Raw genomic sequence first — 17,193 nt, forward strand, 5'->3', positions numbered from 1 at the left:
GTCCCTGCCTCGACTACCAATTCGGGCAGCGAATTCCATACACCCACCACCCTCTGGGTAAAACATTTTTTCCTCATGTCCCCTCTAATCCTTCTGCCAATCAGCTTAAATCTATGTCCTCTAGTTCTTGAACTCTCCACTAGGGGAAACAGGTACTTCCTGTCTACTCTATCTAGGACTCTCATAATTTTATACACCTCAATCAAGTCTCCACTCAGCCTCCTCTGCTCCAAGGAAAACAACCCCAGCCTATCCAATCTCTCCTCGTAGTTGCAATTTTCAAGCCCTGGCAACATTCTTGTAAATCTTCTCTGCACTCTCTCCAGAGCAATTACGTCCTTCCTGTAATGTTGTGACCAGAACTGCGCACAATACTCCAGCTGTGGCCTTACAAGTGTTTTATACAGTTCCATCATTACATCTCTGCTTTTGTATTCTATACCTCGGCTAATAACAGAGAGCATTCCGAATGCCTTCTTCACAACCTTAGCTACCTGTACTGCCACCTTCAGGGATCTGTGCACATGCACTCCAAGGTCTCTCACTTCCTCTACCCCTCTCAATATATTCCCGTTTACTGCGTATTCCCTTTTACTGTTTGCCCTCCATAAGTGCATTACCTCACACTTCTCCAGGTTGAACTCCATTTGCCACTTTTCCGTCCACTCTACCAACCCATTGATATCTTCTTGGAGTCTACAGCTATCCTTTTCACTATCAACTACACGGCCAATTTTTTTGTCATCTGCAAATTTGCCAATCATGCCCCCTACATTCAAGTCCAAATCATTAATATATACCACAAACAGCAAGGGACCCAACACTGAGCCCTGCGGCACACCACTGGAAATGGATTTCCATTCGCAAAGACATCCATTGACTTTTACCCTTTGTTTCCTGTTACTGAGCCAATTTTGGATCCAATTCACCACATTTCCCTGTATCCCATGGGCTTTTACCTTTCTGACCAGTCTGCCATGTGGGACCTTGTTAAATGCCTTACTAAAATCCATGTAGACAACATCCAGTGCACTACCCTCATCAATCCTCCTTGTCACTTCCTCAAGGAATTCAATCAGATTTGTAAGGCATGACCGGCCTTTCCCTCGTACCCTTTTTAAACAATGGTACTACATTTGCAGTCTTCCTACCTCCCCTGTATCTAATGAGGATTGGAAAATGATCCTCAGAGCATCCGCTATTTCCTCCCTGGCTTCATTCAATAGCCTAGGAAACAATCCATCCCGCCCTGGTGACTTATCAACTTTGAAGGATTCCAGTCCCTCTAGTACTTCCTCTCTCGTTATGTTTACCTTATCCAATATTTCACACCTCTCCTCTTTAACTACTATGTCCAGATCATCCCTTTCCTTTGTGAATACAGAGACAAAATATTCATTTAAAACCCTACCCACATCCTCTGCTTCTACACACAAGTTACCCTTATCATCCCTGATAGGTTCCACCTTTTCCTTAGCTATCCTCTTGTTCTTAATGTACTAATAAAACATCTTTGGGTTTTCTTTAATCTTACTAGCTAATATTTTTTCATGTCCTCTCTTTGCTTTCCTTATTACCTTTTTTTACGTCATCCCTGTACTTTCTATACTCCTCTAGGCTTTCTGCAGTATTTAGTTTTCTGTGACGGTCATCAGCTTTCTTTTTCTGCTTTATCTTGCCCCGTATACTTCTAGACAACCAGGGGGCTCTAAATTTGGCAGTGCCACCCTTTGTCTTTAAGGGGACGTGTCTGCATTGTACCCGTAGAATTTCACTTTTTAGTGCCTCCCACTGGCTTGCCACTGATTTCTCCTCAAGTAGTTGTGTCCAGTCCACTTCTGCCAAATCACCTTTTATTTCTGTAAAATTTGCCTTCCTCAAACAAGCCCTTTCTGACTTGTTCCATTATGGCAAGTCGCATTTCATGACCTAAAGATCTACAGCGCCTTTCATGACCTCAGGACGTCTCAAAGCGCTTTACAGCCAATGAAGAACTTTTTGAAGTGAAAGTCACTGTTGTAATGTAGGAAACATGGCAGCCAATCTGCGCACAGCAAGATCCCATAAAATGCAATGTGACAATGACCAGATAATTTGTTTTTTTAGTGATGTTGGTTGAGGGATAAATATTGGCCCCATGACACTGGGGAGAACTCCCCTGTTTTCTTCTTCAAAATAGTCCCATGGGATTTTTTACATCCACCTGAAAGATAGCACCTCCGACAGTGCAGCACTCCCTCAGTACTGCACCGGGAGTGTCGGCCTGGATTTTGTGCTCAAGTCTCTGGAGTGGGGCTTAAATCCACAACCATCTGACTGAGCGATGAGAGTGCTGCCCACTGAGCCATGGCTGGGCTGAGCCCGAGATCCATGCATGCCTCCCTTGTAGTCTATATTTTGAAGTCTTATCTACTTTGCTACGCTCTCAATTTTTCCAAATAACCAGCGAAGGTTTGCACAGAAAGTTCCTCTGAGAGATCTGATATGTCATCACTACTGGTGGAGATCTTAACAACCTTCAAGTTTGTTCGAGCTGTGAGCCAGCTGCTGAGGGAATTCCACTTGTCAAACTGACAGCAGTAACCTTGGCCAAAAAAAAACTTGTAAGAATAGCTGACCAGAAATTTGGCTGACCTGAGACTTGAAATGGTACAACTGAGTCTGGACTGGTATTGGATTCAGCTGTTGCTGAGGAGTTGCTGATATAAGTACTTCACTGTCCATCTAACATCTAACTACACAAATTAGTATTTTTAAAAATTCGTTCATGGGATGCGGGCGTCGCTGGCAAGGCTGGCATTTATTGCCCATCCCTAATTGCCCTTGATAAGGTGGTGGTGAGCCGCCTTCTTGAACCACTGCAGTCCATGTGGTGAAGGTTCTCCCACAATGCTGTTAGGTAGGGAGTTCCAGGATTTTGACCCAGTGACGATGAAGGAACGGCGATATATTTCCTAGTCGGGTTGGTGTGTGACTTGGAGGGGAACGTGCAGGTGGTGTTGTTCCCATGTGCCTGCTGTCCTTGTCCTTCTAGGTGGTAGAGGTTGCGGGTTTGGGAGGTGCTGTCGAAGAAGCCTTGGCGAGTTGCTGCTGTGCATCCTATGGATGGTACACACTGCAGCCACAGTGCGCTATTGGTGAAGGGAGTGAACGTTTAGGGTGGTGGATGGGGTGCCAATCAAGCGGGCTGCTTTGTCCTGGATGGTGTCGAGCTTCTTGAGTGTTGTTGGAGCTGCACTCATCCAGGCAAGTGGAGAGTATTCCATCACACTCCTGACTTGTGCCTTGTAGATGGTGGAAAGGCTTTGGGGAGTCAGGAGGTGAGTCACTCGCCACAGAATACCCAGCCTCTGAGCTGCTCTTTTAGCCACAGTATTTATGTGGCTGGTCCACTTAAGTTTCTGGTCAGTGGTGACCCCCAGGATGTTGATGGTGGGGGATTCGGTGATAGTAATGCTGTTGAATGTCAAGGGGAGGTGGTTAGACTCTCTCTTGGTGGAGATGGTCATTGCCTGGCACTTGTGTGGCGCTAATGTTACTCACCACTTATCAGCCCAAGCCTGGATGTGTCCAGGTCTTGCTGCATGTGGGCACGGACTGCTTCACTATCTGAGGGGTTGCAAATGGAACTGAACACTGTGCAATCATCAGCGAGCATCCCCATTTCTGATCTTATGAAGAAGGAAAGGTCATTGATGAAGCAGCTGAAGATGGTTGGGCGTAGGACACTGCCCTGAGGAACTCCTGCAGCAATGTCCTGGGGCTGAGATGATTGGCCTCCAACAACCACTACCATCTTCCATTGTGCTAGGTATGACTCCAGCCACTGGAGAGTTTTCCCCCTGATTCCCATTGACTTCAATTTTACTAGGGCCCCTTGGTGCCACACTCAAATGCTGCCTTGATGTCAAGGGCAGTCACTCTCACCTCACCTCTGGAATTCAGCTCTTTTGTCCATGTTTGGACCAAGGCTGTAATGAGGTCTGGAGCCGAGTGGTCCTGGTGGAACCCAAACTGAGCATCGGTGAGCAGGTTATTGGTGAGTAAGTGCCGCTTGATAGCACTGTCGACGAGACCTTCCATCACTTTGCTGATGATTGAGAGTAGACTGATGGGGCGGTAATTGGCTCGATTGGATTTGTCCTGCTTTTTGTGGACAGGACATACCTGAGCAATTTTCCACATTGTCGGGTAGATGCCAGTGTTGTAGCTGTACTGGGACAATTTGGCTAGAGGCGCGGCTAATTTTGGAGCACAAGTCTTCAGCACTACAGCCGGGATGTTGTCAGGGCCCATAGCCTTTGTTGTATCCAGTGCACTCAGCCCTTTCTTGATATCAAGTGGAGTGGATCGAATTGGCTGAAAAGTGCCATCTGTGATGGTGTGGATATCGGGAGGAGGCCGAGATGGATCATCCACTCGGCACTTCTGGCTGAAGATGGTTGCAAACGCTTCAGCCTTGTCTTTTGCACTCACGTGCTGGACTCTGCCATCATTGAGGATGGGGATGTTTACAGAGCCTCCTCCTCCCGTTAGTTGTTTAATTGTCCACCACCATTCACAACTGGATGTGGCAGGACTGCAGAGCTTTGATCTGATCCATTGGTTGTGGAATCGCTTAGCTCTGTCTATAGCATGTTGCTTCCGCTGTTTAGCATGCATGTAGTCCTGTGTTGTAGCTTCACCAGGTTGGCACCTCATTTTTTTTTTTAGGTACGCCTGGTGCTGCTCCTGGCATGCTCTTTTACACTCCTCTTTGAACCAGGGTTGATCCCCTGGCTTATTGGTAACGGTAGAGTGAGGAATATGCCGGGCCATGAGGTTACAGATTGTGCTGGAATACAATTCTGCTGCTGCTGATGGCCCACAGTGCCTCATGGATGCCCAGTTTTGAGCTGCTAGATCTGTTCTGAATCTAACCCATTTAGCACGGTGGTAGTGCCACACCACCGTCCTCAGTGCGAAGACAGGACTTAGTTTCCACAAGGGCTGTGCGGTGGTCACTCCTACCAATACGATCATGGACAGATGCATCTGTGACAGGTAGATTGGTGAGGACGAGGTCAAATAGGTTTTACATTCGTGTTGGTTCGCTCACCACCTGCTGCAGGCCCAGTCTGGCAGCTATGTCCTTCAGGACTCGGCCAGCTCGGTCAGAAGTGGTGTTACTGAGCCACTCTTGGTGATGGACTTTGAAGTCCCCCACCCAGAGTACATTCTGTGCCCTTGCTACCCTCAGTGCTTCCTCCAAGTGATGTTCAACATGGAGGAGGACTGATTCATCAGCTGAGGGAGGACGGTAGGTGGTAATCAGCAGGAGGTTTCCTTGCCCATGTTTGACCTGATGCCATGAGATTTCATGGGGTCTGGAGTCAATGTTGAGGACTCCCAGGGCCACTCCCTCCTGACTGTATATCACTGTACCTGCCGGTGGGACAGCACATACCCAGGGTTGGTGATTGAAGAGTCTGGGACGTTGGCTGAAAGGTATGATTCTGTGAGTATGGCTATGTCAGGCTGTTGCTTGACTAGTCTGTGGGACAGCTCTCCCAATTTTGGCACAAGTCCCCAGATGTTAGCGAGAAGGACTCTGCAGGGTTGACTGGGCTTGGTTTACCTTTGTCGTGTCCGGTGCCTTGTGGTCCGATGCCGGGTGGTTCATCCGATTTTATTCTTATTTTGTCTTTTTGTGGCGAGATTGTACAACTGAGTGACCTGCTAGGCCATTTCAGAGGGTGATTAAGAATCAACCACATTGCTGTGGGATCTGTATGTCGGGCAAGAATACAGCCCCTGTAATTGGTTGAAGGTAATTTTAATGTTATCGACTGTGCTTTTGGTACAATATTTTTGGTTTCTTAAAACTTCTTAGTTTTCAAAAAGTTCATTCCTGGGATGTGGTTGTTGCTGGCTAGGCTGGAATTTATTGCCCATTCCTAGAAGGTGGCGGTGGTCCTTCTTCTTGAACCGCTGCAGTCCGTGTGGTGACGGTTCTCCCACAGTGCTGTTAGGAAGGGAGTTCCAGGATTTTGACCCAGCGACGATGAAGGAACGGCGATATATTTCCAAGTCAGGGTGGTGTGTGACTTGGAGGGGAACGTGCAGGTGGTGGTGTTCCCGTGCAGCTGCTGCCCTTGCCCCTCATGGTGATGGAGGTTGTGGGTTTGGGAGGTGCTGTTGAAGCAGCCTTGGCGAGAAGAAGCACGTGTCGCTCCAACAATTACATAAGCAGCTGGTCCTCTAGAGAATTCCCTACTGCTAAATTTTGCTTTGAATATCTCTTGTATACACCCATGTTATGTAAAGCAGAAGACATGGATTTTTTCACAATAATTGCTTAAGAATTGATGTCGTAAACATTTGGGGGTCGAGTTTCCGCTCTAGTTCAATCGGGGAAATTGCGCCCAAAATGCGCTTGAAATTGCGCTGATTAGGTCACAGTTCAAGTTTCCGCTAAAATTAATTTGAACAATCACAAACGTAAAATCTCCCGTGAACCAGCGTAATCGGGCAGCGTAATAGAATATGATTGCTTCTTTTTTTTTCTTTCCATTAAGAAGTATTCCTTGGTGTATTAAGGGTGGTAAACTGGGGCAGTTTTATTAATACAGCTGAAAATGGGTTTATCAGCAAAGATAAGCTTTTCTAATAAGGGTGTCCAGTCCTCCACCTGTGAGTAACCTGATTTATAATCACTGAAAATGACTTTAAAAAACTATTCTGAACCATTTAATAGTTTCATTGGTGTACACAAGTCAGTTTCTTAGTAAACTAAATATGTTTTGATATGTAAAAAATGTTAAAACGTGCCTACTGGTGCCTGAGAAAATGAACCTAATTTGAAGAGCCTTCCCCAACCAGTGCAATCGGCGAAATCTCGCACTGTCGACCTGGGGTTGGGGCCATTCTTGTGGGCGTGGCCTGATTTTTGCGATTTGAATCATGAACCAGCGTAAGAGATCGCGGAAAACAAGAGGCTTCGGGCATAACTCACCTACGTTTAAAATCCCCAATCTTTTGTGCGGGTTTGGCCAAATCTGCTGGAGTTATGCTGATAAAACCAATGGAAACAAGTGGAAACTCGACCCCCACACGTTTACACATTGTCCTTCCATCATTGGACTATGGATACTAATTCACAGTTTGCTGGTATGATGAAAGTTTCCTTTGTTTGATGTCTGTAAGAGTCCTACATGAAATTAATTTCAGCAGTTGTAATCCAGGCTCTAGTGGGAGTAGGTTCAAGGCATAAAGTTGCCCAATATTTGATAACAAATTGGTAATTTATTTCAGATGGCTGATGTGGAAAGCGGAAAAGGTCACATTGACACAGGAGGGGGAATATTCTTTGAAGGCAGGATTAAGGCAAAGCTGCATTTGGCTGCGCTATGCCTGACCTGGGAGTGCTTGATGCTGACACCGGGCGTCCAGAATGGGAAAGTGTTCCATTATATAGCACTGACATCCATTATCTTGATGAACACATGGAAAGAGAAATTGATGGAACAGCTCAATGGTTCAGCCTTGGAGCAACAGTGCATGGCATCAGTGATGAATGCAGCTTTCAACTCCCCATGCCATTGTATTACCAACCTTTGGAAGGGAATACTGGAGAAAGAGCCATCTCCAACCACTCTTGTACATCTCCTGGTGGCTACTCTTAGAGCAGCAGTGGTAGAGGGCACCTGCCTTCTCAGCTATAGTGGCTCTACGGCGGACACAATCAGGGGAGTGGGAACTAAGAGAGAAATTTTAAAACATTTCATACCCTAAAAAATAAGATGCTAAGGTTTACTTCTTTCAAAAAGTTGAAGAATTAACAATGGCATTTTGAACAACTTCAATCTGCACAGAAAATGAAGTTCACCCCTTTGAAGGTGTAAAAGCTATTGTGAAACTTGTTCTTCTCATTGTCTTCTATAACATAGGAATATTGGAATGGGAGTAGGCCATTCAGCCCCGCGAGCCTGTTCTGCCATTCAATGAGATCATGGCTGATCTGTATCCTAACTCCATCCACCCGACTTGGTTCCATATCCTTTAATACCCTTGGCTAGCAAAAATTTATCGATCTCAGATTTAAAATGATTAATTGAGCTAGCATCTATTGCTTTTTGTGGGAGAGAGTTCCACACTTGTACAATCCTTTGCATGAAGTGTTTCCCAACTTCTCTCCTGAAAGGCCTGGCTCTGATTTTAAGGTTATGTTCCCTTGTCCTAGACTCCCCCACCAGCAGAAAAAAAATCTCTTTATCTACCCTATCAATTCCTTTCAAAATCCTAAAAACCTCAATCAAATCACCCCTTAACCTTTCATATTCCAGGGAATACAAACCTAGTTTATGTAATCTCTCCTCATAATTTAACCCTTGGAGACCTGGTAACATTCTTGTGACTCTGTGCTGCACTCCTTCCTTTCTAGTGCCCAGATGTGATCTAACCTTACATATATTGCTACATTGTTTCTTGAACAGATTGCTTACTTTCTTACTGACACTGTATTCTCAAGATTTACTCTAGTGGATTAGGACTGTGAATGTTAGCCAAGTTTGATGGAGTGGGAGGAAGGGAAGGGAATAGTTTCAACACAAAAGAAAGCATTTCTCAGTAAGATAATAACATCTTTTGCAACTATTTTAAACTATTATGGAAATTCATTGCGACAAATACTTTCACAAATAATTTAATCCCATAAACCAATGTTTTGAAGCTCTTTTCCCTTCCTCCGGTCCATTCTGTAGAGGTGCAGGTTCAATGCAGATGTTGCGAGCCTAATTGTTCTAAAACCCACTTCTGGCATTGCCCTGAGTTCCCGCTCTCTGGTCAAGAGTGAGTGAGGTAATTATTTCTACAAATGTTACACACAAGACTGCAGCTTGTTTATAGGAATTTCTGTGCAAGGCAGAAATTACTGACGATGAATTTTCATGGGTTGTGAAGGAAGGATAGTTACTCCATTGCCTGATTAATGTGCTGCACCCAACAGGTCACTTATTATGAAGCTAATTATAATCACCTCTTAATTGTTTCCTTCTGCTTTTCCAGTTGAAATTGTGGACACAGTAGAAGTTTACCTCAACATGCTTAGAACCATCTTTGACTTCAATGCAATCAAGGGATTACTAACTGGATCCAACCAACTCAAAATAAGGATAGATGCCATGCACGGAGGCAAGTTTAAGCATCATTTCTAATGGATTGACAATTGTTTCTTAATATTGCTTTTTTTTTTGTTGCCCCTTTCAATTGCATAGTTGGGAGCTAATACAAGCACCAAAAAAGTATTATCAAGTGGTTACTAAAGATGACCTGTTTCTGAGTGTTAGAATTAGGTAATAGTGCAGCGACTGATGGTCTCAACTGGCCATCAATCTGAAAGATTACATTTTTAAAAAGTTTTGGTTAAAATAAAAGTATATCAGAAAATGAATATCATTTCTACCCCAAAACCACAGCCTTATAGAAGTACCTCCACGATCCAGTTATCTGCCGTGCTAATCATCTGCCAGAATGATTTTGCAGGGCAACCCTTTGTTTAAGATGTCATTTAGTTGAACAGCCTGCTCCCATTTGTATTCAATCTTTTCTCGATGAATAAATGACATAATGGGGGATATTTTCCAATCCCGGTCAGAAGTGGTGAGGCAGGAGAGCAACAAGGCTTCCTTGATATCATGCACGGGCTGACATTGTATCATTTCCTGAGGTCAGCCTCAGAAAGTCTGCCAAGGTAGAGCTGGCCAGTATTTCTCTATACCAATTAGATGATTATCCCCATATTAATACATGAATTTGAGCGTTGGAACATGAGAAAAGTTCTAACTTTTCAACAAGCTCTTGGAACTCTGGATAGCTCTTTCAAAGAGCCGGCACAGGCAAGATGGGCCGAATGGCCTCCTTCGGTGCTGTATCATTCTATGAAGCTGACGAGCAAAAGGTACTAACAGCAGAAGTTAATTGAATTGAGAGGAGTACTGGGAGTACCCAGGATGCAAAAGAATTGAGAATGATATAAAATAAGAACGCGGCTTGAACAAGGAACAACACTTCTACAGAAGGTCCAAGAGAGACGACTGCGATGGTTTGGGTAGATTTCAAGAATGGAAAGAGCTAGAATACCTTTCATGGCCCTGTGTACAGAGGAACGGGGAACAAGAAGCCCAGGAAGACCAAGGAAGTGCTGGAAAGACAATGTCTAGAGTGACTTGTGACAGAAAGGGATACAGGTGACTGAAGCGACCCGGCTAGTTCAGAACCAGCAATAGTGGAGTGAATTCATTCGGTCCCATTGTCACTGCTGAGCTAACGGACAGGAATTTAGTCATTAGTAGTAATGAGACTGGTAAAGTATGCATTTGACAAAGGGTTTCATCTCATCTGTTTTCACTACATTCATTTCTGGGCACTGCACCTCAGGAAGGACATATTGGCCTTGGAGGGGGTGCAGCGCTGATTCACCAGAATGATACTGGGGCTAAAAGGATTAAATTTTGAGGCCAGGTTGCATAGACTCGGCTTGAATTCCCTTGAGTATAGAAGATTAAGGGGTGATTTAATTGAGGTGTTTAAGATGATTAAAGGAGTTGATAGGGTGGATAGAGAGAAACTATTTCTTCTGGTGGGGGAGTCCAGAACAAGTGGGCATAATCTTAATATTAGAGCTAGGCCGCTGCATTAGTGATGTCAGGAAGCACTTCTTCACACAAAGGTTGGTGGAAATCTGGAACTCTCTCCTCCAAGGCTGGGAGTCAATTGAAAAATTCAAAACTGAGATTGATAGATTTTTGTTAGGCAAGGGTACTAAGGGTTACGGAACCAAAGTGGGTAGATGAAGTTAAGATGCAGATCAGCCATGATCTAATTGAATGGCGGAACAGGCTCGAGGGGCAGAATGGCCTACTCCTGTTCATATGACCAATTATCTGAAATACAATCCACCATGGAGAGGACAGCAATTTCAGGGCGTATCTACAATGGAGCCCTAAGTGACAGAGGTTCTTCGCACTGTGGGAGAATCTCTCATGAATGCTCACAATGCTGGTATGAAATCCTTGGGCAGCAATCCCCAAGAAACCATTTCCATCTGGCTTCAACAAGCTGGGGCATCAGATGGAAAGAGCCATTTCATAGGGTGCAGCTGAGAGTGCCATCTCTTGGGGCAGTGCCACATCCAGAATCATCCAGCCTCCCCTACTCGAGTGATAGTAGATGTACCAGACATCAGACAGGACTAAGGCGGTCACTGACTGCTGCCTGGGAAGCAGCTGCATGATCCTGCGTTGCTGACCATCGACCGCCTGCACATTCATAGAGCAGAATCCCTTGCGGTTCTTGAAAGACCATGGGATGATAACGTACAGTGGCTCAGATCATTAACGCCCAGGACTTTGGGGGAAAAACCCTGCAATCCCTGAAAAATCGCAGGATGGAAGAAAATGATGAAAGTGTTTGTCATCGCCGAGAGCACATCGGTAATCTGCTTGATGATCTGTGCATTGCAGGTTGACTGATATCGCTGATGTCCTCTGTAGTAGCTGGGAAGAGTCCCAGCGTAAATATTTAGAGTTGTGGCGACCGTGTCTGCCATTGGCAGTGTCGTGGTGGGTGTTGTCTGAAGATCGGCTTGTGGCAGCCAACACAACTCTTCTCATCAGTGCCTGCAAAGGAGGATTTCTTAGGGCATTCCCAGCTAGTTGTGCCTGGGTCTATAGACATAGCATCTTGTGCATAAGGACAGGTGTGGGCAGGAACCTCTGGTGCATTTGAACCAGCCTTGCATCCCTCCTTTCATCCCACTCCAAAGAACACAGAAAGGAATATACCCAAAAGGATTTTCCAAATTTTAATTGCAGCAATGAAAAAGGTTGCTAGCAAAAATCCAGAACAAAAAAAATGCAAAGAAGAGCAAATTGTCCAAAAAACATCTGGAAATCCAATTCTCAAATCCATGGAGAAATTCCAGCTGGCCTCCTTTAAACAGTCACTTGCTATCAGCCTTGAACATCCCACTCCCCTACTCTTTCCCCAAAGCCCTGCAAATTTTTCCCCTTCAAGTATTTATCCAATTCCCTTTTGAAAGTTACTGTTGAATCTGCTTCCACCGCCCTTTCAGGCAGCGCATTCCAGATCATAACAACTCACTGCATAAAAAATGTCTCCTCATCTCCCCTCTGGTTCTTTTGCCAAATACCTTAAATCTGTGTCCTCTGGTTACTGACCCGTCTGCCAGTGGAAATAGTTTCTCCTTATTTACTCTATCAAAACCCTTCCTGCTCTTAGCTGCGACAAGGCTAAGGACCCTCCACGGGATGAGGGAGATTCATTGGAAAGAATTCATAGGGTAAAATATAAATTATTGGTATGATAATGATTTTAGATTTACTACTCTTTAAATAAAGCCGGTTGGGTACTGATGTTTGTCATTAACTGGACAAATCAAGTTGTTAATCAAACCACTGAGCTGACTTTGACAGGTGTTAAGATGTTATTCAAAAGGCTTCCTGTCACAATGGCAAGTCGGATTGACCTTTTATGGCTTTTTGTTCTTAAAGTTATGGGTCCCTATGTGAGACGGATACTCTGTGATGAGCTAGGAGCTCCTGCAAACTCAGCTGTCAATTGTGTGCCACTGGAGGATTTTGGTGGACAGCACCCAGACCCAAATCTCACGTATGCTACCTCGCTGCTGGAGGCCATGAAAGGAGGAGAATATGGGTTTGGAGCAGCTTTCGATGGAGATGGGGTATGATTTTATCTAGATTTATTGTTATAATTTTGTTCTTGCCGATAGGTCAGTTCATTAATGGTAGCTGTTATAAGTTTATGGTCCTGCCAGAGGTATTGGGCTGAATCGCGCTGAAAAAATATCGGCGTGTTAACGACTCAGACCGTTATTAATGTGCAAATCGGCCAGCAAGTTCAGGGGATGAAGAGATACGCCGTGAGTTGTGAATCTCCAGAATTTGCTGCTCGATTTACGCCGTTCCGACCGTTTGCTTCACACAAACAGCATCTCACCCTCAAACTCCCCGTTATTTAAGAACTTGCTGGATTTGCACAATAATTGCCCATTAAACTCGCCGAAGAAAGTTAGGGCTTATAATTAATAGCATAAGTATCCCTTTATTGACATGATAATTGTTAATGCAATGTCAATCAACCTCCCTGGCCCAAAAGGGGAACAGTTTAAACTGTTGAGTCTCATTCCTGCAGGTTGTAAATTGTTGTTAGAGATTTTATAAATTTCAAGTTTTTAATTTTTAATGTTTTTTCTTACTTTTCCTTTCTGTCTCTTTTCTCTCTCACTTAATCCAATCTTTCTTTCCCTCTCTTTTTATTTCTCTTTCTGGACCTGATTTGACCATGTAATTCACCCTATTTCCTTCTCCATCGTTCCTCTGTTTCTTTCTCAATCCTTAAATCTCATTGGTGAAGGAGATAGACTGTTGGTCCTGCCGTTCACTAAGTTCCCAGATGCCCCGTTGCCCTCGCTGCGCCCGTTATCAACTCGCACTTCCAGCAAGTTACAGGGCAAAAATTTTTTGAGCAGAGGGACGAGGGGAAAAGCCTAACTAACGGGGCACGTCGCGAGATGTCCCACTTCTGCAAGATCTGGCAACAAAGCTACTCACTCCCATAAGTGGTCTGAGTGTTTTAGGTTTGGGGTTGTACATGTACGGCCCAATATCTAACTATACTATAGCATGACCTAGTGAGGTAACAATAGGAGCCCCTTTGTGATCTCAACTGGATATTCTCTCATGCAAGGCGAGATTGCTACAATCTTGGCAGTAAACATTAAGGTCAAGTAAGAAAGAGACCCGTAATTTTTTAACTTCAGTAATTGAAGTAAAATGCAAATAAGAACTAAAAAGACACAAACATTTTGCACGTGCCCTGACGATCTTTTGAAGGCGGATTGGGAAAACACAAGGGCAACTCGTGTTCAGATACGAATCTTTAAGCTGCTTTATTTCACAGACAGCAAGTTCATGTACAAAGTAATAATTACGGTTGGACTCACTTAATTTAATCGGTACAACTTGTCTTCATGTAACAATACAAAATAAAGAACACGCTACATTTCCCCACACCCGTGGGTTGTCTTCATAGAATCATAGAACAGTTACAGCACAGAAGGAGGCCATTTGGCCTGTCGAGTCTGTGCTGGCTCTCTGCAAGAGCAATCCAGCTAGCCCCACTCCCCTGCCCTATCCTCGTAGCCCTGCAATTTTTTTTCCTTCAAGTCCTTATCCAATTCCCTTTTGAAAGCCATGATTGAATCTACCTCTATCCCCTCGGGCAGTGCATTCCAGATCCGAACCACTCGCTGTGTAAAAAAGTTTTTTCTCATGTCACCTTTGGTTCTTTTGCCAATCACCTTAAATCTGTGTCCTCTGGTTCTGGACCCCTCCGCCAATGGGAACAGTTTCTCTCTATCTTCTCTGTCTAGACCCTTCATGATTGCTTGACTTTAAACTAAATAACTTCTAACTACTCTCCTGCATTCTAACCTTTGCTGACCCTGACTGTGTGCATCCCTGTCCTATCTTTTACAAGTGGAAGGGAGGCCCTATACCAGTCAACCCCTGCTGAGCACCTCGGACCAAGGAGGCTCCTAACCCAACGTGTGTGAGGTGTTTATTGATTGTCAAGACAGGCTAATGGACTAATTATTACTTACAACCTATGGGGGAAAACAGTTTCAAAGTCTAAATCATTAGCATTTTAATCACCTTTCAACTCAGTGTATTTCTTGTTTTTAAATTTGTGTGAATACACATTGCTTTAAAACACAACCCTTAAATGTAACTTTTTTTCCAAATTACTTCTGTGGAGCAAAAATTGAGAATCTAGAAATGTGACAGAAGCATATAAATGGTTTTTGTGTACAGTGTTTAGTTTATATTCTGAAAAGAAACAGCAAAAAATTGCTTGAGGACTTCTATAAATAAGTAAATGCCCGTGACGTTTCTTAGCTGTGCAGTTATCTTCCTCAATTGAAACTTCAAAGCGGTGCCAGCCGTACTGCTAAAGGGACTGAACCTCAAAGCATCTACTAATGGTTACGGTCCATGTGTGTACAGCACAAGTTTTATGTTTCAAAACGAGTCTTCAGATTACAGCTCATGTCTGTCCCTTAAATTGGTTGTCTGTCCCATTTTCCCAAAATACAGCTAAAATAAGGGACAGAAAATTGGAAAGGTGTTGGGATTCAACAGTTCCTCTTAACTGCTGGAGATTAGGACAGGATAAGGAAGGCAAATGGCAGGATTTAAGACGTGGATAAGATACAGAAATTAAAGGAGCTCACTCTCTTCTAAACAGGACCGCAACATGATCCTTGGGCAGAATGGGTTCTTCGTCAATCCCTCGGACTCTGTTGCCGTGATTGCGGCAAATATCTTCTGCATTCCATACTTCCAGAATACAGGAATTCGAGGATTCGCACGGAGTATGCCCACCAGTACAGCACTGGACAGGTACGGAAAGAGAGGATGACTCACTCGAGGATCTGATGACTAATTAAACCGTAAAGTGTCTCAATAAATATTCAGAAATGAAAGAGAGACTTGCATTTATAAAGCACCTATCATGACCTCAGGACACCCCAAAGCGCTTCACACCCAATGACGAACTTTTGAAGTGTAGTCACTGTTGTAATGTAGGAAACGTGGCAGCCAATTTACACACAGCAAGGTCCCACAAACAGCAATGTGATAATCTGTTTTTAGTGATTTGGTAGAGGGATAAATATTGGTCAGGACACCAGGAGGAGAACTCCCTTCCTCTTCTTCCAAATAGTGCCATGGGATCTTTTATGTCCACCTGAGAGGGCAGACGGGGCCTCAGTTTAACATCTCATCTGAAAGGCGGCATCTCCGACAGTGCAGCACTGTACTGGGAGTATCAGCCTAGATTTTGTGCTCAAGTCTCTGGAGTGGGACTTGAATGCACAGCCTTGCAACCCACTGAGCCACGGTTGACATCAAATGCTACACAACTGCACTCTTGTGATAAACATCGAAGTATTGGCTCGTAAACAGGGTTCGGTCGGGCCTGACTTATTCCTGCTAACTCCCCTCCAGTGCAGTGTTGGAGTCTTGTGGTGATGGCAGGCTGCCATAGACTGTGAAGACTTTCTGCTCTATGGGAGGTGGTTTCAAGACCAAGACAGGACAATGAGTTACAGTAAACTGGATAGAAAACAACAATTAGTTTTAAAAACAATTGGGAGTTACTTCAAAACCCAGGCTAGCTGAAACATGTGAAGCTGAACGTAAAAGTATAAATTTAAAAGAAAAAAAACAAAAGACAAAAAAAAAGTTGCTGTGGGTTTAAACAATTTCCAGGAAGAGAATGAAGCAGTTCATCATTTGTTTCTGTAATGCTGATGCAGTGTATTTCTGCCACTGCGGAGGGGGTGAAGCAATAACATTTTCCTTGAATCAAGATCACTTGTTTAATAACGAAAGATCATCGCTGGGACAGACTCTCTGTTGCAGTCAAACTTTTGTTATTACTAACTCATAGTGTCTGGTAAAGTGATTCCTGTCAAAGGATGTGTGCAATTCAGGACTGAGCTCTGTTAGTGTCTGCTATGGACAAAGGAAAATGGTTGGTATACAGAATTACATAGTATCTACAGCACAGAAAAAGGCCGTTCAGCCTAACTGGTCTGTGCCGGTGTTTATGCTCCACACGAGCCTCCTCCCACCCCTCTTCATCTCAACCTATCAGCATAACCTTTTATTCCTTTCTCCCTCGTGTGCTTATCCATCTGCCCCTTAAATGTATCTATCCGCCTCAACTTCTACTTATGGCAGCGAGTTCCACATTCTCACCACTCTCTGGGTAAAGAAGTTTGTCCTGAATTCGTTAGTAGATTTATTTGCGATTATCTTATATTTATGACCCCTATTTTTCGATTCCCCCACAAATGGAAACATCTTCTCTACATCAACCCTGTCATACCCCTTCATAATTTTGAAGAGTCTATTATGTCCCCCCTTAGTCTTATCTTTTCTAGAGAAAAGAGCCTCAGCCTGTTCAGGCTTTCCTGTTAGTTAGAATCTCTCAGTTCAGGTATTAGCCTTGTAAATCATTTTTGCATCTCTATATCCCTTTTGTAAGACAGTTTTGTGATTACAAAGTTAGTAATAACAAAATACCATTCGGGGCGTCTGATATTAT

At 44.0% G+C, this 17,193-nt stretch overlaps 1 protein-coding gene across 1 annotated transcript in view; it reads left to right on the forward strand.

Moving 5' to 3' along the window:
• pgm5 (phosphoglucomutase 5) overlaps positions 1–17,193 on the forward strand; it is a 127,606-nt gene that overhangs the window by 49,693 nt on the left and 60,720 nt on the right. Inside the window, exons 4-6 of the mRNA XM_067983505.1 lie at positions 9,046–9,171; positions 12,552–12,742; positions 15,328–15,482. Of these exons, the coding sequence (XP_067839606.1) occupies positions 9,046–9,171; positions 12,552–12,742; positions 15,328–15,482 (472 nt within the window). The remainder of the gene's footprint in view (positions 1–9,045; positions 9,172–12,551; positions 12,743–15,327; positions 15,483–17,193) is intronic.

This window comes from Heptranchias perlo, chromosome 4 (assembly GCF_035084215.1).
Source record: "Heptranchias perlo isolate sHepPer1 chromosome 4, sHepPer1.hap1, whole genome shotgun sequence".
NCBI lineage: Eukaryota > Metazoa > Chordata > Chondrichthyes > Hexanchiformes > Hexanchidae > Heptranchias > Heptranchias perlo.